Below are 16,702 nucleotides of genomic sequence, written 5' to 3' on the forward strand. Positions count from 1 at the left end.
GGGGGCGGGGTCAGGGAGGCCCCGCCCAGCCGCCACCTGCGACAGGTGGAGCGCGCGGCGCCGGGCGCTCGGCCATGTCCGTGGAGAGCTTGGGGCCGGGGCCCGGGCCGGGGTCCGAGCCGGGGCCGCTCTGCCCAGAGCACGGCCAGGCTTTGAGCTGGTTCTGCTGCTCTGAGCGACGGCCCGTGTGCGCCGCCTGCGCGGGGCTGGGCGGCCGCTGCCGGGGGCACCGCATCCGCCGGGCCGAGGAGCGCGCGGAAGAGCTGCGGGTGAGCGGGTGTGGGCGCTGGCGGGCGGTGGGCTCCGGAAGAAGGGGGGCGCCGGCGGGGAGGCGCTGAGCGAGGCCCGGCGCGCACCCAGCAGCCTGGGGCCAGGAGCTCCCGGCGGCCCGTCCGGGAGTCCGGGCACTGGCTGTAGAGCGAGGCGGTTACGGGTGTGGCTTCTGGAGTCAGGCTGACCGGAGTTCGAATCCCTCCTCTGTTAGGTCCTCCCGGTGAGTCTCGTAAATCTCTGAGCCTCAGGTCCTCATTTTTAGTTTGGGGGCAATGATAGCTCGTATCTGTTAGAGTTGTGCGATGGGTCTGGCCTTGGGCAGTAAAGGGCCCCACTCTCTCCAGTTGTGCGGGACAAGGTGTACCCCAACTTCCGCGCCGTTGGAAACTGACCTCTAATAAAACCCGGTGCCTCCTTTCTCCTCAGCCCCTCGACTCAAAGCACCTCCCCTTGTCCACCCTTCAGACTTCCTGGTGAGGTGATTTCTTTTCCCTTTCAAGGTTGACCTGGAGTGTACTTCAAGCTGATTTCACTAGGGTAAGCGAAGAGGGCGGGGAGGATGTGGGGAGGTTCCTACTGGAACCCTTCACCTAGGATTTCTTTCTCCTCACTTTCAGCTTGACTTCAAGCTAGTCACTTTCTTGTCACCAACCTGCCCTAAGCTGCTGAGATTGGAGAGTCAAGTCACCGTGGGCTTCCTCCCTCTTTCCACCCTAGCTGTGGTCCCTGGGGATTTCCTTGCAATTTGATTAACCGACTTGATTCTGCCAGCCTCTCCCTGGAGTTCTGCCCATCTGTGAGGCCTGAGGGCTCTTGCTGAGGACTTGAGTACTCAGACTGGATTGTAATAAACACAGTGGACAGGGTGCAGGGGCCGAGGGTTTCAGTTATTCAGCCTCGCCTGAAAACTCCTGATTGGTCCTACCTGTCACCACTATCCACAACAGTGATGATGAGAAAAGGCTTGGACAATATAGGGTAACGAACTTGTACAATGGATAGAAACTTTGCAAATTCTCAAGCACTTAAATATCCATCATCTCATCCCATCCAGAACAGGCCTTTGAAGTGGTGGTCCAAGCTACATTTTACAGATGCGGAAACTGAGGCCTGGAACAAGGCAATCACTCCTCCAAGGTTACTAACGTTCAGAGGCTGGACCATGGCAGTCATTGACTAGGCCAGAAAAAACCACTTCTTTGCTTCAGTGGTTGGAGGGAGGAAGTGATGCTAATGGAAGTGAGAATTTAATAAAAACCTTAAAAAAAAAAAAAAAGTACCATTGAAGTTGAATTTGAGTGGTAGAAAGGGTGAAGGCTGGGCCAGGATGGCAGGCCTGGTGTTTGTTTTGAAATGCACTCTGCTCAGGAAGGAGCACCTTCCCTGAACCCTCCTGAGGCCATTAGCATGTTCATCTCTTTGCCTGGAGGGAGATGAGTCTTGCCCTTTCTCCCTCCAATTTTTAGTAGAGTATGGCTTTTGTAGGCTTCCCCATCCCTCTAGCCAGCAAAGAAATTTTGCCTCTGAGCAAGATTGTTACTGAACTGGGCAAAAACAACACCAGTTCAACAACCCTCTCTTACCTTCTGAATACCTGCCCTGTAGCTTTTCAGAAGCTAGTCTCAATCCCATGGTGGGTGGTGGTCACAACTTCCTACCAGTCAACTCCATTCTTTAACTTTGTATTTTGACCGATAAAGTGTAAGACTAATTCCTAATTGTGTGAAGAAGGATTTACAAGAGCTGCCTAGAAGAGATAGCTGAGTTTCCTTTCGGCAGATGTAACTGGGGCAAAGCTGTTAGGGGAAATGGTGGGGGCGCTGCTGCTTGGAAGAACTCCAATTGTTACCTGGAGAAATGGTGTTGGCGAAGCAGGGCCCTGGCTATATCTCCTTGGGCAAGTCAGCGTCTTCATTTCTAAAACTCTCTCCTGCTCTCACGAGAGATGCTTACAGCTTCAGGAGCTGTGAACTGCTGAACCTCTTGTGGCCAAGGAAGTGGGTGTTCATTCGTTCAACAAATATTTATTCAAGGCCTTCGATGTATAGGAACTTTCTTCTAGGAAGTAGGACATAGAGAACAAGTCAAAGCCATGGTGCTTTTGTTCCTGTGATGGAGGAGGGGAGAAATTAAAAAAAAATGCACAAAAAAACAGACTGATAAAATACAGTCAGAGAGTGAAAGGTGCAAGGGAGAAAAATAAAGTAAGGGAATGGAGTATGGCGATGGTCAGGTGACATCTGAATGGAGTCAGGGAGTGAGACATATATATGAGAGAGAAGACTGCTGGAGACAGAAGAAACAACAGGTGCAAGGGCACTGAGGTCAGGACAAGTTTGGTGTATTTATTGAAACAGAAAGAAGGCCAATGTGGAGAATGGTAGGAGGTGACATAGGAGAGATAGGCAGAGTCCCATCAGGTAGGGCCTTGTTGGCTACCATCTCACTGTGGGTGAATTGGAAAGCCATTGTGAGGATTTTGAGTGGGGATGTGACTTGATCTGATTTCCTTACAAAAGGTGACAGTGGCTAACTAGGGTGGGAGGGTTTCAAGAATGGAAGCCCAGTTAGGAGGCTGTCACAGCAGTTCCTGTGAGAAAGGATGGTGATGTGGGTGGAACAGCAGAAGTAGAGGTGAGCAGAAGTGGCCAGAGGAGAGAGAGAGGAAGACTCTAGAAATGCTACTGATAGGACTCACTGATAGGTTAGGTGTGGGGTTGGAGAGTAACTCCTGGGTTTGTGGTTTGGGTAATGAGACTGGTGATTGACAGCGCTGTTTAATGAATGGGGATGTTTTGGGGAAGAGCATTGTGAGAAACCATGCACCTTCTCCTCAGGTGCAGGTGTGGAGAGTCAGGGAGCTGGGTATGAAAGAAGGGTTGAGAGTGTATGTAAGAAAGTGATCTTAATGATGGACCACAGGATTTCAGGGTAAAGAGGGAGGCAAGGCCACAAAAGGGGATGATGGACAGTGAAAAGTGGTAAAACTAGTGTATTGGTGACTCCAACTAAGCTGAAGAACTGTTGGAATGGAGACTAGAGTTTGTGCTCAAGAAGGATGGGAAGTGGTGGGCAGGGTGTGGGATCCTTGAAATGAAGATTTTGGCTGTGGTATAGTTTTTGATAATGATGAGGTCTGAGATATGACCATGGGAGTGGGTGGCTGAGGTGGGGTAAAAAGAAAAAAAAACACTAGAATGGAGTGAATGGATCAACATAGATCAAGATGCCATGGGTGTCATTTGTGTTACAGAACAAGATTGTGGACCAGTGTGAGAGGCTGCAAATACAGAGTGCTACCATCACCAAGTATATGGCTGATGTCTTGCCAGGGAAGAACCAGAGAGCAGTGGTAGGTAATTCTTCCCCTTTCCCCTCTCCTTTGGGCCCCCTCCTAGGATAGGACCTCAACTTTAGGGGCTTGGACCAGTCTAGGGTCCCTTCCCAACTTCACAGACTCATTGTGCTACTAACACAGCTGGATGCCCAGAAAGGATGGTTCCACTCTCCCTGAGCTTGGTTTTACGATCTGGGCAGAGAGGATTATTCCCAGCAGACACTTGGTGCAAGACTCTGATAGAAGACTTTTTGCGGGCAAAGGATCAGGAGGGGTAGCATTTTTCTACCATCTAATTATTTTGTGCTCAACTCCAGTATGATAAAGTGAGCTATGGACTCTTTATGACAATCTTATGCAGTAGGTGGCAGTAACATCCTTGTTTAGTGATGGGGAAGTGGGTCCCCTAGAGGTTAATTGACTTGTCCAAGGTCTCACAGACTCCTGCCAGAGTCAGTTCTATGGCCTGGATCTCCTGACTCCTAGGAGGTGCTCTTTCTGCTACACCTCACTGCTGATCCTTTATTCAGTTGACCCATTGCCACTGCTACATCTTTACTCTCAAGCATGCCCTTCAAGGGCGGGGGCTATGAAATTCTTTCTGCACATCGCCTCCCTCCTTCCCCAACAGTACATGGAGCAGGCTTGGCACTATTTTGGTCAAAAAATAAATGATTTTGTTTGCAAGTTAGTTGCAGTTAAACTAGCATAAGCAAAACGGGGAATTTCCTGGCCGGATACAAGAGTCGTTCAGAACCTAAAGGGGACTAGAACCAGGAAAGAGAAAGCTGCTAGAAGTCCAGGCAGCTATTCTGTGTCCATCTCTACTTCTCTTTGCATGATAATTTCTCCGTCTCTCTCACACTCAAATAAAAAGATTTCCTCATCCTTTTTATTTTCTTGTCTTAACTGCGCTGGCTAGGACCTCAGTACCTCAGTCCAATGTTGGACAGACCCTTTTGTATTAGATGCTGACTTAAGGGGACTACTTACAACATTTTGCCATTTGTTTGATTATTTAATAAATCCCTAGCCTACCACATGCCAAGCACTGCTCTTCTATGTCCTAGAGATTCCACAGTGAATAAAACGTATGAAAACTCTTGTTTTCATGATGCCTACATTCTATTTAGGGGAAAGGGATAATAACAAATAAAATATATACTATGTCAAAAGGTGATAAGCGCTATGGAGAAATATAACGCAGGAAGGGGATTGGATGTGTTGAGGATGGGGGTTGTAGTTACATATGCTGTGATTGGGAATCACCTAATTAAGAAGAATGATATTTGCATGGAGTTTAAGGGGGGACAGGGAATGGACCATATATCTGGGGAAGAGTGTTACAAAAAGGGGGAAAGGCATGTGCCAGAGCCCTGAGGTGGGAGCATACCTGACATGTTGGAGTAGCAGCCAGGAGGCCTGTGAGGCTGAAGCAGAGTGAACAAGTGTGAAGGCAAAGGAGGTGAAGCCAGAGAGGTGAGCAGTGGGGGGAGCTGGGTAGAATCCTTGCTGACCACATAGGGGCTTTGTCTTTTATTTGGGGAAAGTGGGAATTCATTAGAAATTTTTGAGCAGAAAGATGATATGACTTAAGATTTAAAAGAAGCGCTCTATAAATCAACTATTTTAAAAAGTTCAGTAAAAAAATTAAAAATTAAAAAAAAGAAATACTCTTGCTGTGTGTTGAGAAGTGACCAAGTGACCAGAGGCAGCAAAGGTAAAATTAGGGAGACCCAATTAGAAAGCTGTTGCAGTAATCCAGATGAGAGACAGAGGGGTTTGGACCTGAGTGATGGTGGTAGGGATGGTGAGATGTGGCTGGATTCTGCATATATTTTGAAGGAACAAACAGAAGGATTTGCAGATGGATTGGATGTGGGCAATGAGAGAAAGGCAGGAGGGATCAGGATAACTTAGGTTTTTGGATTTGAGTGACTGGAAGGCTGGGGCAGCTGTTTACCAAGGTAAAGAAGGAGTGATGGTTGGTGGAGGAGGAGATTAGGAGTTTAGTTGTGGACATGTTAAGTTTGAGACGCCTATTAGACATCCCAGTGAAGATGTTGAGTAGGTGGCTGGATATGTGAGTTGGGAGAGGACTGGGCTGGAGACATAAATTTGAGATTCACCAGTGTGTGAGTGTATAATGTGAAAGCCATGGGGAAGGATGAAATCACTAAGTGAATAAGTACAGGAAAAAAGCAATATGGTCAACTTAAGTGACTGCTTCATATTCACTTGAAAAAATGTGTAGGATTTTATATACATCTATTAATTAAGCTTATTAATTGGTTCAAATCTCTACACTTACTAATTTTTTATTGCCAGATTTATTGATTACTGACAGAGGGCATTTACATTTTCATACTATGCTGTGGACTTGTTTGTTTTTCCTTATAATTCTGTCAATTATTCTTTTTATATTTTGGTCCTATCCATTAAATGTGTATATTTAGATTTGTTACATATTCTTGGTAAAACATTCCTTTTATCACTTTTTAGTGACCTGTATACCTCGGAATTCTTTTTGCCTTAAAGACTATTTTGTCCTTTATTTATTACTCTACCAACAAATGTTTTCCAGATATATCACTATCTTCCCTTTTACTTTCAACTTCTTATGTTCTTTGTTTTAGGTATGTCTTGTAACTGGATTTTGTTTCATTTAAAAAAAAAACAAACTCCAATCTGATAATCCCTGCCTTTTAACTAGGGAGTTTAATCAATTTCGCACTATTGTGATTGCTGATATACTTGGATTTATGGCTATCATTTTATGTTTTTTATACAGCCTGCTTTTTTTTAATGCCTTTTTTCTTCCTTTCTGCTTTCTTTTGAGTAAATCAACCCCTTCTCCTTTTTCCATGTGCTAGCTTGAAAGTTATATATTCTATTGTCCATTTTTGGTCCCCTTAAGATTTTAACACAAATGGGAGGAGAGTATAGCTCCAGTGGTAGAGTGCATGCTAGGCATGCATAAGGTCCTGGGTTCAATCCCCAGTACTTCCATTTAAAAAAAATAAATAAATAAACCTAATTACTACCCCCCAACAAAAAACCTAAAAATAAAATAAGTATCTTTAAAAAAAAACATTTTAACACAAATAAGTGTCTAAAATGAATCAACCCAAATAAGTACCCTAAGAATGCTTCACTCAGTAACCCTCTGGCCTTACAGTCTGTTGTCCAGTATTTTAGTTAAAGTACATCTTTTAATAAATTCCCCCATTCATAGGAAATTTTCCACTTTTGATTAGAGACATCTTTATTGTGCTCTCATTTTTGTATGATGGTTTAGATGAGCATAAGATTCTGAAGTGAATCACAAGCCACACTCAGGGCAACTAGTTGAGTCCTTGGCTCTTGATTACACTGGTTTTCAGTTTCCTTTCTACTTTTGGACTGCACAGGGTTTCCTTTTCTGAGCTGCCAGCTTCACTTTTACAAGGATGCTTTGGACTATTTTCCCAGCATTTCTGTGTTTTTTTCTAGGAAAGATTGTGGTTTATTCTGGCATATCTTTGGAAAGCAAAGTTTTCTTTTTTCTCTGCTATTATTTTCTGGGAATGACTCAAGGAGATTGTTGAAATTGACTTCAGTCTTCTAGTCAGGGAGTATCTGATGCATCTTGGGTCTCTCCTTGATGCTGATCACATAGCACAACCATGGCTGCAGAAACGCACCCGTGGGTAAGGCATCGAGGTGGGATAGAGAGAGAGCAACAGCCAGTGTCATTGAACATTAACATTATGTGCCAAGCTTTGTTCTATTTACTTCATATGTATTAATTCATTTAATCATCACAATAACCTTATGAGGTTGGTAGTATTATTATCCTCATTTGACAGATTAGAAAACTGAGGTACAGGGAAGATAAGTAATATGCTTAATGTTCCACAGATAGTAAGTGGAACAGGTAAGATTTAAACCTAGTCACTGTCTCTACAGACTATTTCCTAACCACTGTGTTATGTGGCCTCAAAAAAACATTGAAGTTGGAGTCTGAACCCCTGCGTTCACTTGGCCATTCACTCAGCCACTCTCTTCCCCATTGGGCAAATTGTGGGTCTTAGTTTCTTCTGAAAAACAGGGATAATAGTGCCCTGCACTGTACGTAGCAGGTCTTCAGGGGCAGGGAACGAGGAGCGCTGCTGGCTATCCCTGGCTTTCTGGCATGAAGGAAACTATTCTACTCTTACTTGTCTAGCAAGAGTGCAGGTGCTTCATGCAACAGATGCCTTTGGGGAGGACTGGTTACCAGATGGCACTGATGTGGGGGAATAGCGTTGGTCTGAGAATCAAGAGATCTGGGTCCTAGCCCCAGCTCTGCCACTGATTTGGCATGTGAGCACTACCAAGAGATTTTTGACTAAGTTAGAAAAAACTTTCCCATTCAGTAAATATTCAAGTACCTACTCTGTGCCAGACATTGTGCTAGATGCTAGAGGACACATGTCAACTTCATTGACTGAGAAATAACTTCAATCCTCTCATGTGGCAGAAAAGACTTCTACCATGGAAGCAGTTGGAACAGACAGATTTGGAAAGTAATGAGCTTTTTGTCCTCAGACATGGTCAAAATAGCAACTGAACTACTGTTGGTATTCAGACTTCTTAAACCTTTCTGCTCTGCAATTCTGTGATTCTCTGGCCTTGGTCTCTGGGCTTTGGGATTGCCAACTGTGAAATAGGCAGGTGATTCCAGCTAATCTCTAAACCCTGTCCAGCTCTTCCATTCTGTCATCCTGGCTCCATGAGATATGGTCTGGATGTCTGGATCTCACATTTCTTTACCCTAAAGCGGATTTGGGATGGTTCAGATGGTTTAAGCACTATTACTGCCCTTACTGTGCCCATGGCAGACATTGCTAATCAATCTCAGCACACCTTCCAGCTGATTCCAAACTCTCCTAATCTTGACTGGGGCTCTACTAGGACCCAACTTCTTATTTTATCCCTTGTCAGAGCATGGCCAGTGCAGCACGGGAACTGGTCATCCAGCGGCTGGGTCTGGTGAGGAGTCTGTGCGAGAGCGAGGAGCAGAGATTGCTGGAACAGGTGCATGATGAAGAGGAGCGGGCCCACCAGAGCATCCTGACGCAGCGAGCACACTGGGCCGAGGCGCTGCAGAAGCTCGATGCCATCCGCACCAGCCTGGTGGACATGCTTACCCATCTGGATGACTTCCAGCTGATTGTAAGTCAGGCAAGCGTGAGGACACAGCTAGTTGGCCAGACTCCCCAAAAGTCTGAAAACACGGAGAATGTTTATTGGTTGGAAGTAGGTGGAAAATGGTAATTTGGAATAGGGATGAGGCAGGGGAATAAAATTATATGGATTTTTTTTTTTTTTTTGCACCTGGTAACTGTTCTTTCAATAGGGAGCAAATATTTGCTGAGTCCCTACTGTATGCTAAGCATTGTGCTATGAGGTGGAGTTATAGACTACAGCTGTCAGCCACTCACAGCCTTATGGAAGAGATGAATATAAACTGATAATTAGGATATGGAGGGATATGTGCTGTGGCAGAGGACATTCCTGGGAGCTGGGGTCCCTGCAGTCTAGACCTGAGGGGTGTGGTAGTCCGGGAAGGCTTCCTGAATGAAGTGACTTAGAAACTGATGCCTGAAAGGCAAGAGTGACAGCTATGTTAAAGGAAGTGCGGAGGTGTGCTGGGGGGGATGGAGAGAGTCAGAAGCTCACAGAGAGAACACCGCACTGACAAGGGGTCAAATACAAATACAGAGCTCACCCTCAATCCTACCACCCGGAAAGTACCATGATCAATGTTTTGGTACATATCCTTTCAAAGTATTTTATAGAGATATGCAGATACGTGCAGTTTTAAGGTGACAATTTTAAGGTACACTGGACAGTTTTAAGGTACTATCTGAGGAGATAACGCCAAGCAGACAAATGAGAACATGGAACAACCGAGCTGTCCCACTGCAGCTCAAGTGGGGCGGTTTCCATGGCTGTCCCAGACTGTGTTCATTTCATCAGACAGCCTCCATGTACTGAGCACATTCTGTCCCAAACCCTGGGGCAGTCACAGCAGAAGATTCAGAAAGAGTCCCAGCTGTCAAGCACCTGACAGTCCTGGTGAGGGATGAGATGCTGGGTAAATATGTGGTTGTCCTGAAGTGTAGTTGAGGGAAAGCCAGGACCCCGTGGAACACGGGATGGAGGGATTCATTCGTGTGTGTGGTGGAGGAGGTATGGGAAGAAGGACCCATACAGCTTTGTGCTGGGTAGAAGTTTTTATTCTAGAGTCTCTGTCCACATGGAAACTTTCATTCATGTTAATTATATTTAAGTCTTGACTGTCTGGAGCCCAGCCTGACTCTGTTTTCTTTCCTCACAGCAGAAGGAGCTGGAGATTTTTGAGCGGTAAGTGTGGCCCCCGGTGTTTGCTTGGCCAGTCACGGGAAGCATGGCCTCAGGCCTCTCTACCTAGTCCATTGCCGACAGGCTCTGCCACTCCTGGGAGGAAACTCGGGGGAGGCAGCTGAGTGGCTTCCCTGGAGCCAGGCTTGACGGACAGGGGTCTTCCTGCCCCTAACTTGGAGAGCTGCTTTAGATCCATGTGGAAAGGCAATGAAATAAATAATTATGGTCAGAGGCTTACCACAGGCTTTCTTAAACATTATTCTGTTAAAAAATATACAGTCACCCGTTGGAGGGTTTTACCACCCCTATCTACAGATGAGAATGCTGAGGCTCAGAGTGGGGCAGGGGCTTGACTAAGACCCACACCTGATACCTGACCCAGTACTGTCTTCTCTGCCTCACTTCCCCTTTCTCTGATGAAAAAACCTTTGAAATCTAAGTCTACATTACCACTCAAAACTTCATTTTACTTATGCAATAATAAAAGAATTTCACCAGGCCTTACCTGGGTTCTGAAAGGTTCTGAAAGATTCTGAGACCCAAAAACCTGAGAAAGCAGCCAAGAAGATGTAACTTTCCAGGCAAAGAGATTAAATTCTTACACTGTCTGTGTGAGATTTCTGAGCTGCCTTTGGGGACCACAGCCCTTTCTTCTTATCATTAATTTAAGTTTAATGACAATACATGTGCACAAGAGAGAGAAAATTTTCACCAATATAAAACCACTTGAAATTAACAGTGTCTCCATCACCTCTTCCCAGCCCTGTTCCCTAGAAGTGATCAGTTTTTAGATATGTGTCTTGTGGACTTTCCTATGTTTAGTCAGAGGAGAGTATGTAGCACCTTTTTTTTTTTTGCCTCTTAAAAATTTTTTTTAAACACAGATTGCTTTATACTCATTTTATGACTTATCAGGCTGTCTATCTTTGAATCTTTTCATGTCAGTTCATGTAGATTTGCCTCACTTTTTGGAAAGTATGTGAGGTATTCCACAGTGTGGGTGTACCCAAATTTAGTTTACTGTCTCCTTTTAGTGCATGCTTGGCTTGCTTCTACTTTTCCCCCTTACAGTCTTTCTGTACTTCTGCTGGACTTCTCTTTCTCTGTTATCTTCATCATCTTCCTCTAATACAGTCTGATCTCAATATCAAGCTGATCTGGTTTTTGAAAACAATTTTATCTTTATTTTTTGTTCTGAAAAATTTAAACTTAAAGAAAATTTGCCAAAACGTTATAATGAACTTTACCTAGCAATAGTCATTGAAAACATTTGGTCACGTTTGCTGTCTGTCTTTCTTGTCTGTGTCTTTCTTCTTGTCTTTCTGTCTGTCTATCTATCTATATCTATCTAACCATCCATCTAGTATAGGTATATAAAGCTTATTTTTTTCTGACCTATTTGAGAATAAGTTTCAGAAAGCATGACATATTATTCCTAAATACTTCAGCATGGATCTCCTAAGAAAAGATATTCTCTTACATTAATACAGTATAATTATTAAATTCAGGAGCTCAAATGTTGATATAATACTATTATATAACATATAGATATAGTCCATATTCAAATGTTGCCAGTTATGACAAAAATGTTCTACACAATGTTGAGTTTTTTTTTTAACCTGATGCATCTGGCCTCTTTTAATCTGTAATTGTTCCTTAGCCTTCTTTTTTTTTTTTTTTGCCTAAACACCTTTAAAGAGTCTAGGACAGTTTTATAGAACATTCCTCAATATAAGTTTATCTAATGATACCTCATGATTAGATTCAGGTTATGTATTTCTGGCAGGAACATCTCATAAGTGATGTGTCCTCAGTCTGTCACACCAGGGGGCACATGATGTCATTCTGTTTCATTATGAGGGATATTAATTTTTTAAATTAAAGTATAATTGACATACAGTATTATATTAGTTTGCTTGTTTATTCACTTGCTTAGTATCAATACAGACTCATTGATTTTTTTTTTTTGACTCATGGGTTCTTATTTTATTCAATGCATTATAATCTGTTACTACTATTAATTTTGATCTTCAAATCATCCCAGATTTGAAGATCCCTTTAAGCGGGATCCTGTGTCCTTTTGACAGCTCCTCATCATTCTTTGAGCACTTTCTTGCTGTCCGGCACAAGAAGATACTTCAGGCCCAACTTGTTTGTTTCCTGCGTCAGCCCTGGAATCAGCTATTTCTCCAGGGAATCTTGGTTCCAGTTAGTGGGGAATAGTATTTAAAAACCAAGATTTGGGCATTAGGTGTGTTAATTGCTACTGATGTGTCGTGGCTTCCAGGCCTTCCCAGTGGACAGCAGACAGAGCTAGGAGTGCGTGTGCACGTAGCGTATTTATTCATGAGTTTGTATCACAACTTCTGAGTCCAGTCAGACATCACAGGGCTTTTCCTCTGCCTTCCCCCATTCTTTATTTATGTCATTCTCCTTTCGCAGTGCAAACCCAACAACAGCAATATATTTATTCATTTGTTCATTCCTACGATCTGTGCAAAGTTGCTTGACAGTTGCTAAAGTTTTGTTTGTAGTTCTCTGTGCCTTTAGACTGAGGGTGCCTATTCTCAAAGCACAGTTGGCCCTCGGTTGCCATGGGTTCCGCATTCACGGATTCAACCAACCATGGATTTGAATGTTTTAGGATCTGCACTTGGGGAACCTTGGATACAGGGAGCTGACTGTAAGGGATTTTAGTATCCATGGGGGTCCTAGAACCAATCCCCACCAGGATAGAGAAGGATGACTATACTGTTTTCAAAACCTGTCAGGCGCCTTCTAGCTGGGAACTCACTTGTCTGATAAATGCCTTTGTTGGCCCCAAGGTTGCCTCCACGTCCATGGCTGAGCTCAGCCCTGGCCTGGCTCGGCAGCAGGTCCCACTGCACATCCTGGGACTTCTGGTCCCAGCCACCGCCCTGCTGTGTCCCAGCCCCAGTTCACTCCCACTCCTTTGAGGCCACAGGTTTTCCCTTCTGTACCCTGAGGTAGCTGGACCATCTGATGATGACTTAGCACTGCTGACACTGGCTCTTTTTTCCTCCTCACCTGATAGCTGGAGCTCCTCCAGTGCCAGCCTTGGTGCTTTGAGAAGATGGCAACAGACCCTCTCTTGTCCTGAGTACAAAGAGCCTTTGTAACCAGAGCCTGCTCTCAGCTTTTCCAGGGCCCTGTTCACCTCATTCCTCCCAAGCCAGGCCAGTCAATGACAGTCTTAAAAACAGCTTGCATCCATGAGGGGAGACATGCCCCACCCTCTCTCTCCCCACCTTCGTTTATGGACAGAGCCATGAGATTTGGGGAAGAGAGTGTGTATTTTCAGAACTGCTGCCTAAACTCAAAGCCATCTTCAGGATTAAAGGCGGTAAGAAGATTCTTTCTCAGAAGCCAGTTCAGAGGTCTGCAGAGCTCTGTGACAGAGCCTCACTTTGCCCTACACCCCTTCAGATTTCACTTCAGGTCAAGGGAAAGATTATGTTGAATGGTGCCTGGACTCTAGCCTGGGTTTGTTCTGTTTTCTCATGAAGGCAAGACTTGAATCTAACTCCTGTAGTTAGCTCAGTGCTTTCTCTGAATCTCTCTTCTTTCCTGACAAATGGGATAACAACTACCTCCCAGGTTATAGCAAAGATCACATGAGATTCTATATAGAAAACAGCAAACCCGAAGTCTGGCTGCCTAAAAACTGGCAGTACTCCCCTCCTGGGCATCTCATGTTCCCAAATTCCTTCGAACAAAAGCCAGTCCCCTCTGCGAGCTGAAGAGAGGTAGTTATTGGGAGCAAAGCACTGTGACTACTTTATGGCTGGAGTGATAACTGGTAGTTCTTTCCTGCACGATCTTTCAGCAGTGTTTGCATTATAAGCGCAGAGGAGTGGCTGTGCCTTCTGACCACACCAAGAGGCTTTGCTGCAATAGGTCTTAGAGGGAGGCGAAATTTTCTCCATGCAGGTTGGTGGATTGGAAAGACTTCAGTACAAGAGGCTCAGGTCCTAGTCCCAGCTCTGCTACTAACCTACTGAGACACACTGGTGAATTGCTTCCCCCACAGAACACACTCCAAGTTCTAACACTGGCACCAAGTACTTACCTCCCTGTAAATCATCTGCCTTGCTGGCTCCAGGGCACAGAGGGAATGCCCACCTTTCCTTGTGGCTCCAGCCCCTTTTCAGGGCTCCTTCATGAGGCCTGGCTGCCATTCTTGGTGTCACCCTCACGGGAAGAGGATTTTACTTCTGTCCCCATCCCATCACCCTGTATTGATCCAGATATATTTCCAGAACCTTCCTAAATCTCTGCTTTTGCTTTTTCCTTCTTGCTAAAGGACCGAGGAAGCAGAAGGCATTTTGGATCCCCAGGAGTCAGAAAAGTTAAACTTTGATGAGAAGTGCACTCGGAGCCCACTACTGACCCAACTCTGGGCGACAGCTGTTCTCGGGACCCTCTCAGGTTAGGAGCTGCTAGAGCCTGGTACCAGTTGGAGCAAGTGGGCTTCTGTCTGTCTGGGGTTTGCTGCTGGGTCACAGTGGGGACCAGTGCATCTGGGATGGTGGCTTAAGCAACCAGAGATGCTAGATGCAGGCTTGTCAGTAGAGCCCAGGTTCTGGACAGGCCTGGGGCAGCTGGGCCAGGTCCTTCCTGTTTGCAAACCACCCTGCTCCGTGGTTAGGTCTGTGAAAAATCTTGTTCCTATAAATCACATCCTCCTTTTGTCCTGCCCTAGTGCAATAGCTCAGTATGATTTCTTGGAAACCTAGTTTCTCTTTAAGAAGATATAATTGATGGACAACTGGAGAGCATCTGGAGCAAGAATTAAGCTGCCTGGATTTGCCTCACTTACTCACTGAACAAACATTGACTCAGCCTGACTGTGGGCCTGGCCTTGTGCTGCATGCTAGGGCTGCAGAGGTGGAAGTGACATGGTCTCCTGCCTCCAGGAATTCCCACGTAGTCTGAGGCTTCCCCCAAGCTAGATGGACGCTTCCACACTCCCACTTGTGGTATTTGCACAAGTTACAGGAATGTTAGGTTAATGGATTGAATTCTTTCTCAATTTTATCCCTCCCTCCCTGCACATTATCCTTAAAATGTTAGTACAAGCTGTAGCTTGTCTTCTCTAGATTCTAGTCTCCAGCAGTGCCTGATGTGCCAGCAGTCCCTTTTAGTTACTTGCTGGAATCTGCATATCTGATGCTTCTAAGCTTCCAGGGACCATGTCACTAGGACAAGTCTGATCTGGAAACTGAAGATAATGCCCAACTAGAATGCAGTATGATCAGTGCTAGATGCTAGATGTAGGAACAAAATGCTGGGTCTTCATTTTGTCCCTGCCACCAACATGGATTGTAACTTTGGGCAACTTACTTCTTGTCTCTGGGCCTTATTTCTGTGAGAGTTTATAGATGAGGGTCTTGGACTAATAAGTAACTCCTGTTGTTATGGCCACAATTTATTGAGCACCTATTAACGCTAGGCACTTTATATGTATCATCTCATTAGATCCTCACATCCACCCTGTGATAAGTCCTATTTTGATCCCCATTTTACAGATGAGGAATCTGAGGCTCAGGGAGAGTGAATGGCTTGTCTGCCAGTGAGTGGTGAGGAAGCCCTTTGCTCTGTGAAAGGACCAGGTCAGGGCTAAGGGTGGGCCTTGGGTAACTGAGAATTCTTTCTGGCAGGCACGGAGGATGTGCGTATTGATGAGAGGACTGTCAGCCCCTTCCTGCAATTGTCAGATGATCGAAGGACCCTGACCTTCAATGCCAAGAAGTCCAAGGCCTGTACAGATGGCCCGGAGCGCTTTGACCACTGGCCCAATGCCCTAGCCACCACTTCCTTCCAGGCTGGGCTGCACGCCTGGGTGGTGAACGTCCAGAACAGTTGTGCCTATAAGGTGGGTGTGGCCTTAGGCCAGCTGCCCCGCAAGGGTTCAGGCAATGACTCTCGTCTGGGCTACAATGCCTTCTCCTGGGTCTTCTCCCGCTACGACCAGGAATTCCGTTTCTCACACGGTGGGCAGCACGAGCCCCTGGGGCTGCTGCGTTGCCCAGCTCAGCTGGGGGTGCTGCTGGACTTGCAGGCACAGGAGCTGCTATTCTACGAGCCGGCCTCAGGCACGGTGCTCCACACCCACCACGCATCCTTCCCTGGACCCCTCTTCCCAGTCTTTGCTGTGGCTGACCAGACCATTTCCATCGTCCGCTGACCTTTGGCCATGGAGAGGCCAGGTCTGCCTCCCCACCACCTTTTCAGGCCATGTTTCTACCCAGTGTCCCTTCCTCAAATGTTGCCTGTGCCTAATGGGCAGTTTTAGGAGGGGTTCTACGTACAATGGTTAAATGCTGGGTATCTGTGAGGAACCTGCTACATCCCCGGCCTTGGTCTCCAGAATCCACCATGCATCTGCCCCTTTGAGGGTCTTGTTCACCTCTTTAACTCTGGCATCCAGCATGGTGACTGGTGCATAGTGAGTATGCAATAAACATTTGGCAAGCGAGCGGATGGTTGGATGGATGGATGGATGGACGGGTGGGTGGACAGGTCACTGAGTGCATGTGATGGATTCTTCTGGAGAATCACCACCCCCAGTATAAGCCGTTCTCTGGCAGAAAAGCCTGTGACTGAAGCTCTTTCGTCCCCTTAATTCAGTGCCTCTCAATCCTTTTCATGACATGGCACATAGAGAAACTATTTTTCTAA

General features: G+C 45.7%; 1 protein-coding gene across 2 annotated transcripts; it reads left to right on the plus strand.

Annotated features, from left to right (window-relative positions):
* Positions 1-11: 11 nt before the first annotated feature.
* BSPRY (B-box and SPRY domain containing) lies at positions 12-16,499 on the plus strand. 2 transcript variants are annotated; one of them, XM_074362034.1, is made up of 6 exons: positions 12-269; positions 3,527-3,625; positions 8,576-8,806; positions 9,978-10,000; positions 14,325-14,449; positions 15,682-16,499. In XM_074362034.1, exons 1-6 carry the CDS (start codon positions 75-77, stop codon positions 16,206-16,208), a joined length of 1,200 nt encoding a protein of 399 aa, XP_074218135.1. In that variant the 5' UTR covers positions 12-74; the 3' UTR covers positions 16,209-16,499. The 2 variants fall into 2 exon arrangements, with proteins under 2 accessions (XP_074218135.1, XP_074218134.1); XM_074362033.1 differs by having other exon boundaries at positions 14-269; positions 9,975-10,000.
* Positions 16,500-16,702: the final 203 nt, after the last annotated feature.

Source organism: Camelus bactrianus, chromosome 4 (assembly GCF_048773025.1).
Source record: "Camelus bactrianus isolate YW-2024 breed Bactrian camel chromosome 4, ASM4877302v1, whole genome shotgun sequence".
Lineage (NCBI taxonomy): Eukaryota > Metazoa > Chordata > Mammalia > Artiodactyla > Camelidae > Camelus > Camelus bactrianus.

Bases quoted from the DNA above. Each gene is read 5' to 3' on its own strand.
- BSPRY (XM_074362033.1), top strand. From the start codon at position 75: ATGTCCGTGGAGAGCTTGGGGCCGGGGCCCGGGCCGGGGTCCGAGCCG. The intron at 270-3,526 runs GTGAGCGGGTGT...TTTGTGTTACAG, and splicing joins AGCGCGCGGAAGAGCTGCGG to AACAAGATTGTGGACCAGTG. The intron at 3,626-8,575 runs GTAGGTAATTCT...ATCCCTTGTCAG, and splicing joins GGAAGAACCAGAGAGCAGTG to AGCATGGCCAGTGCAGCACG.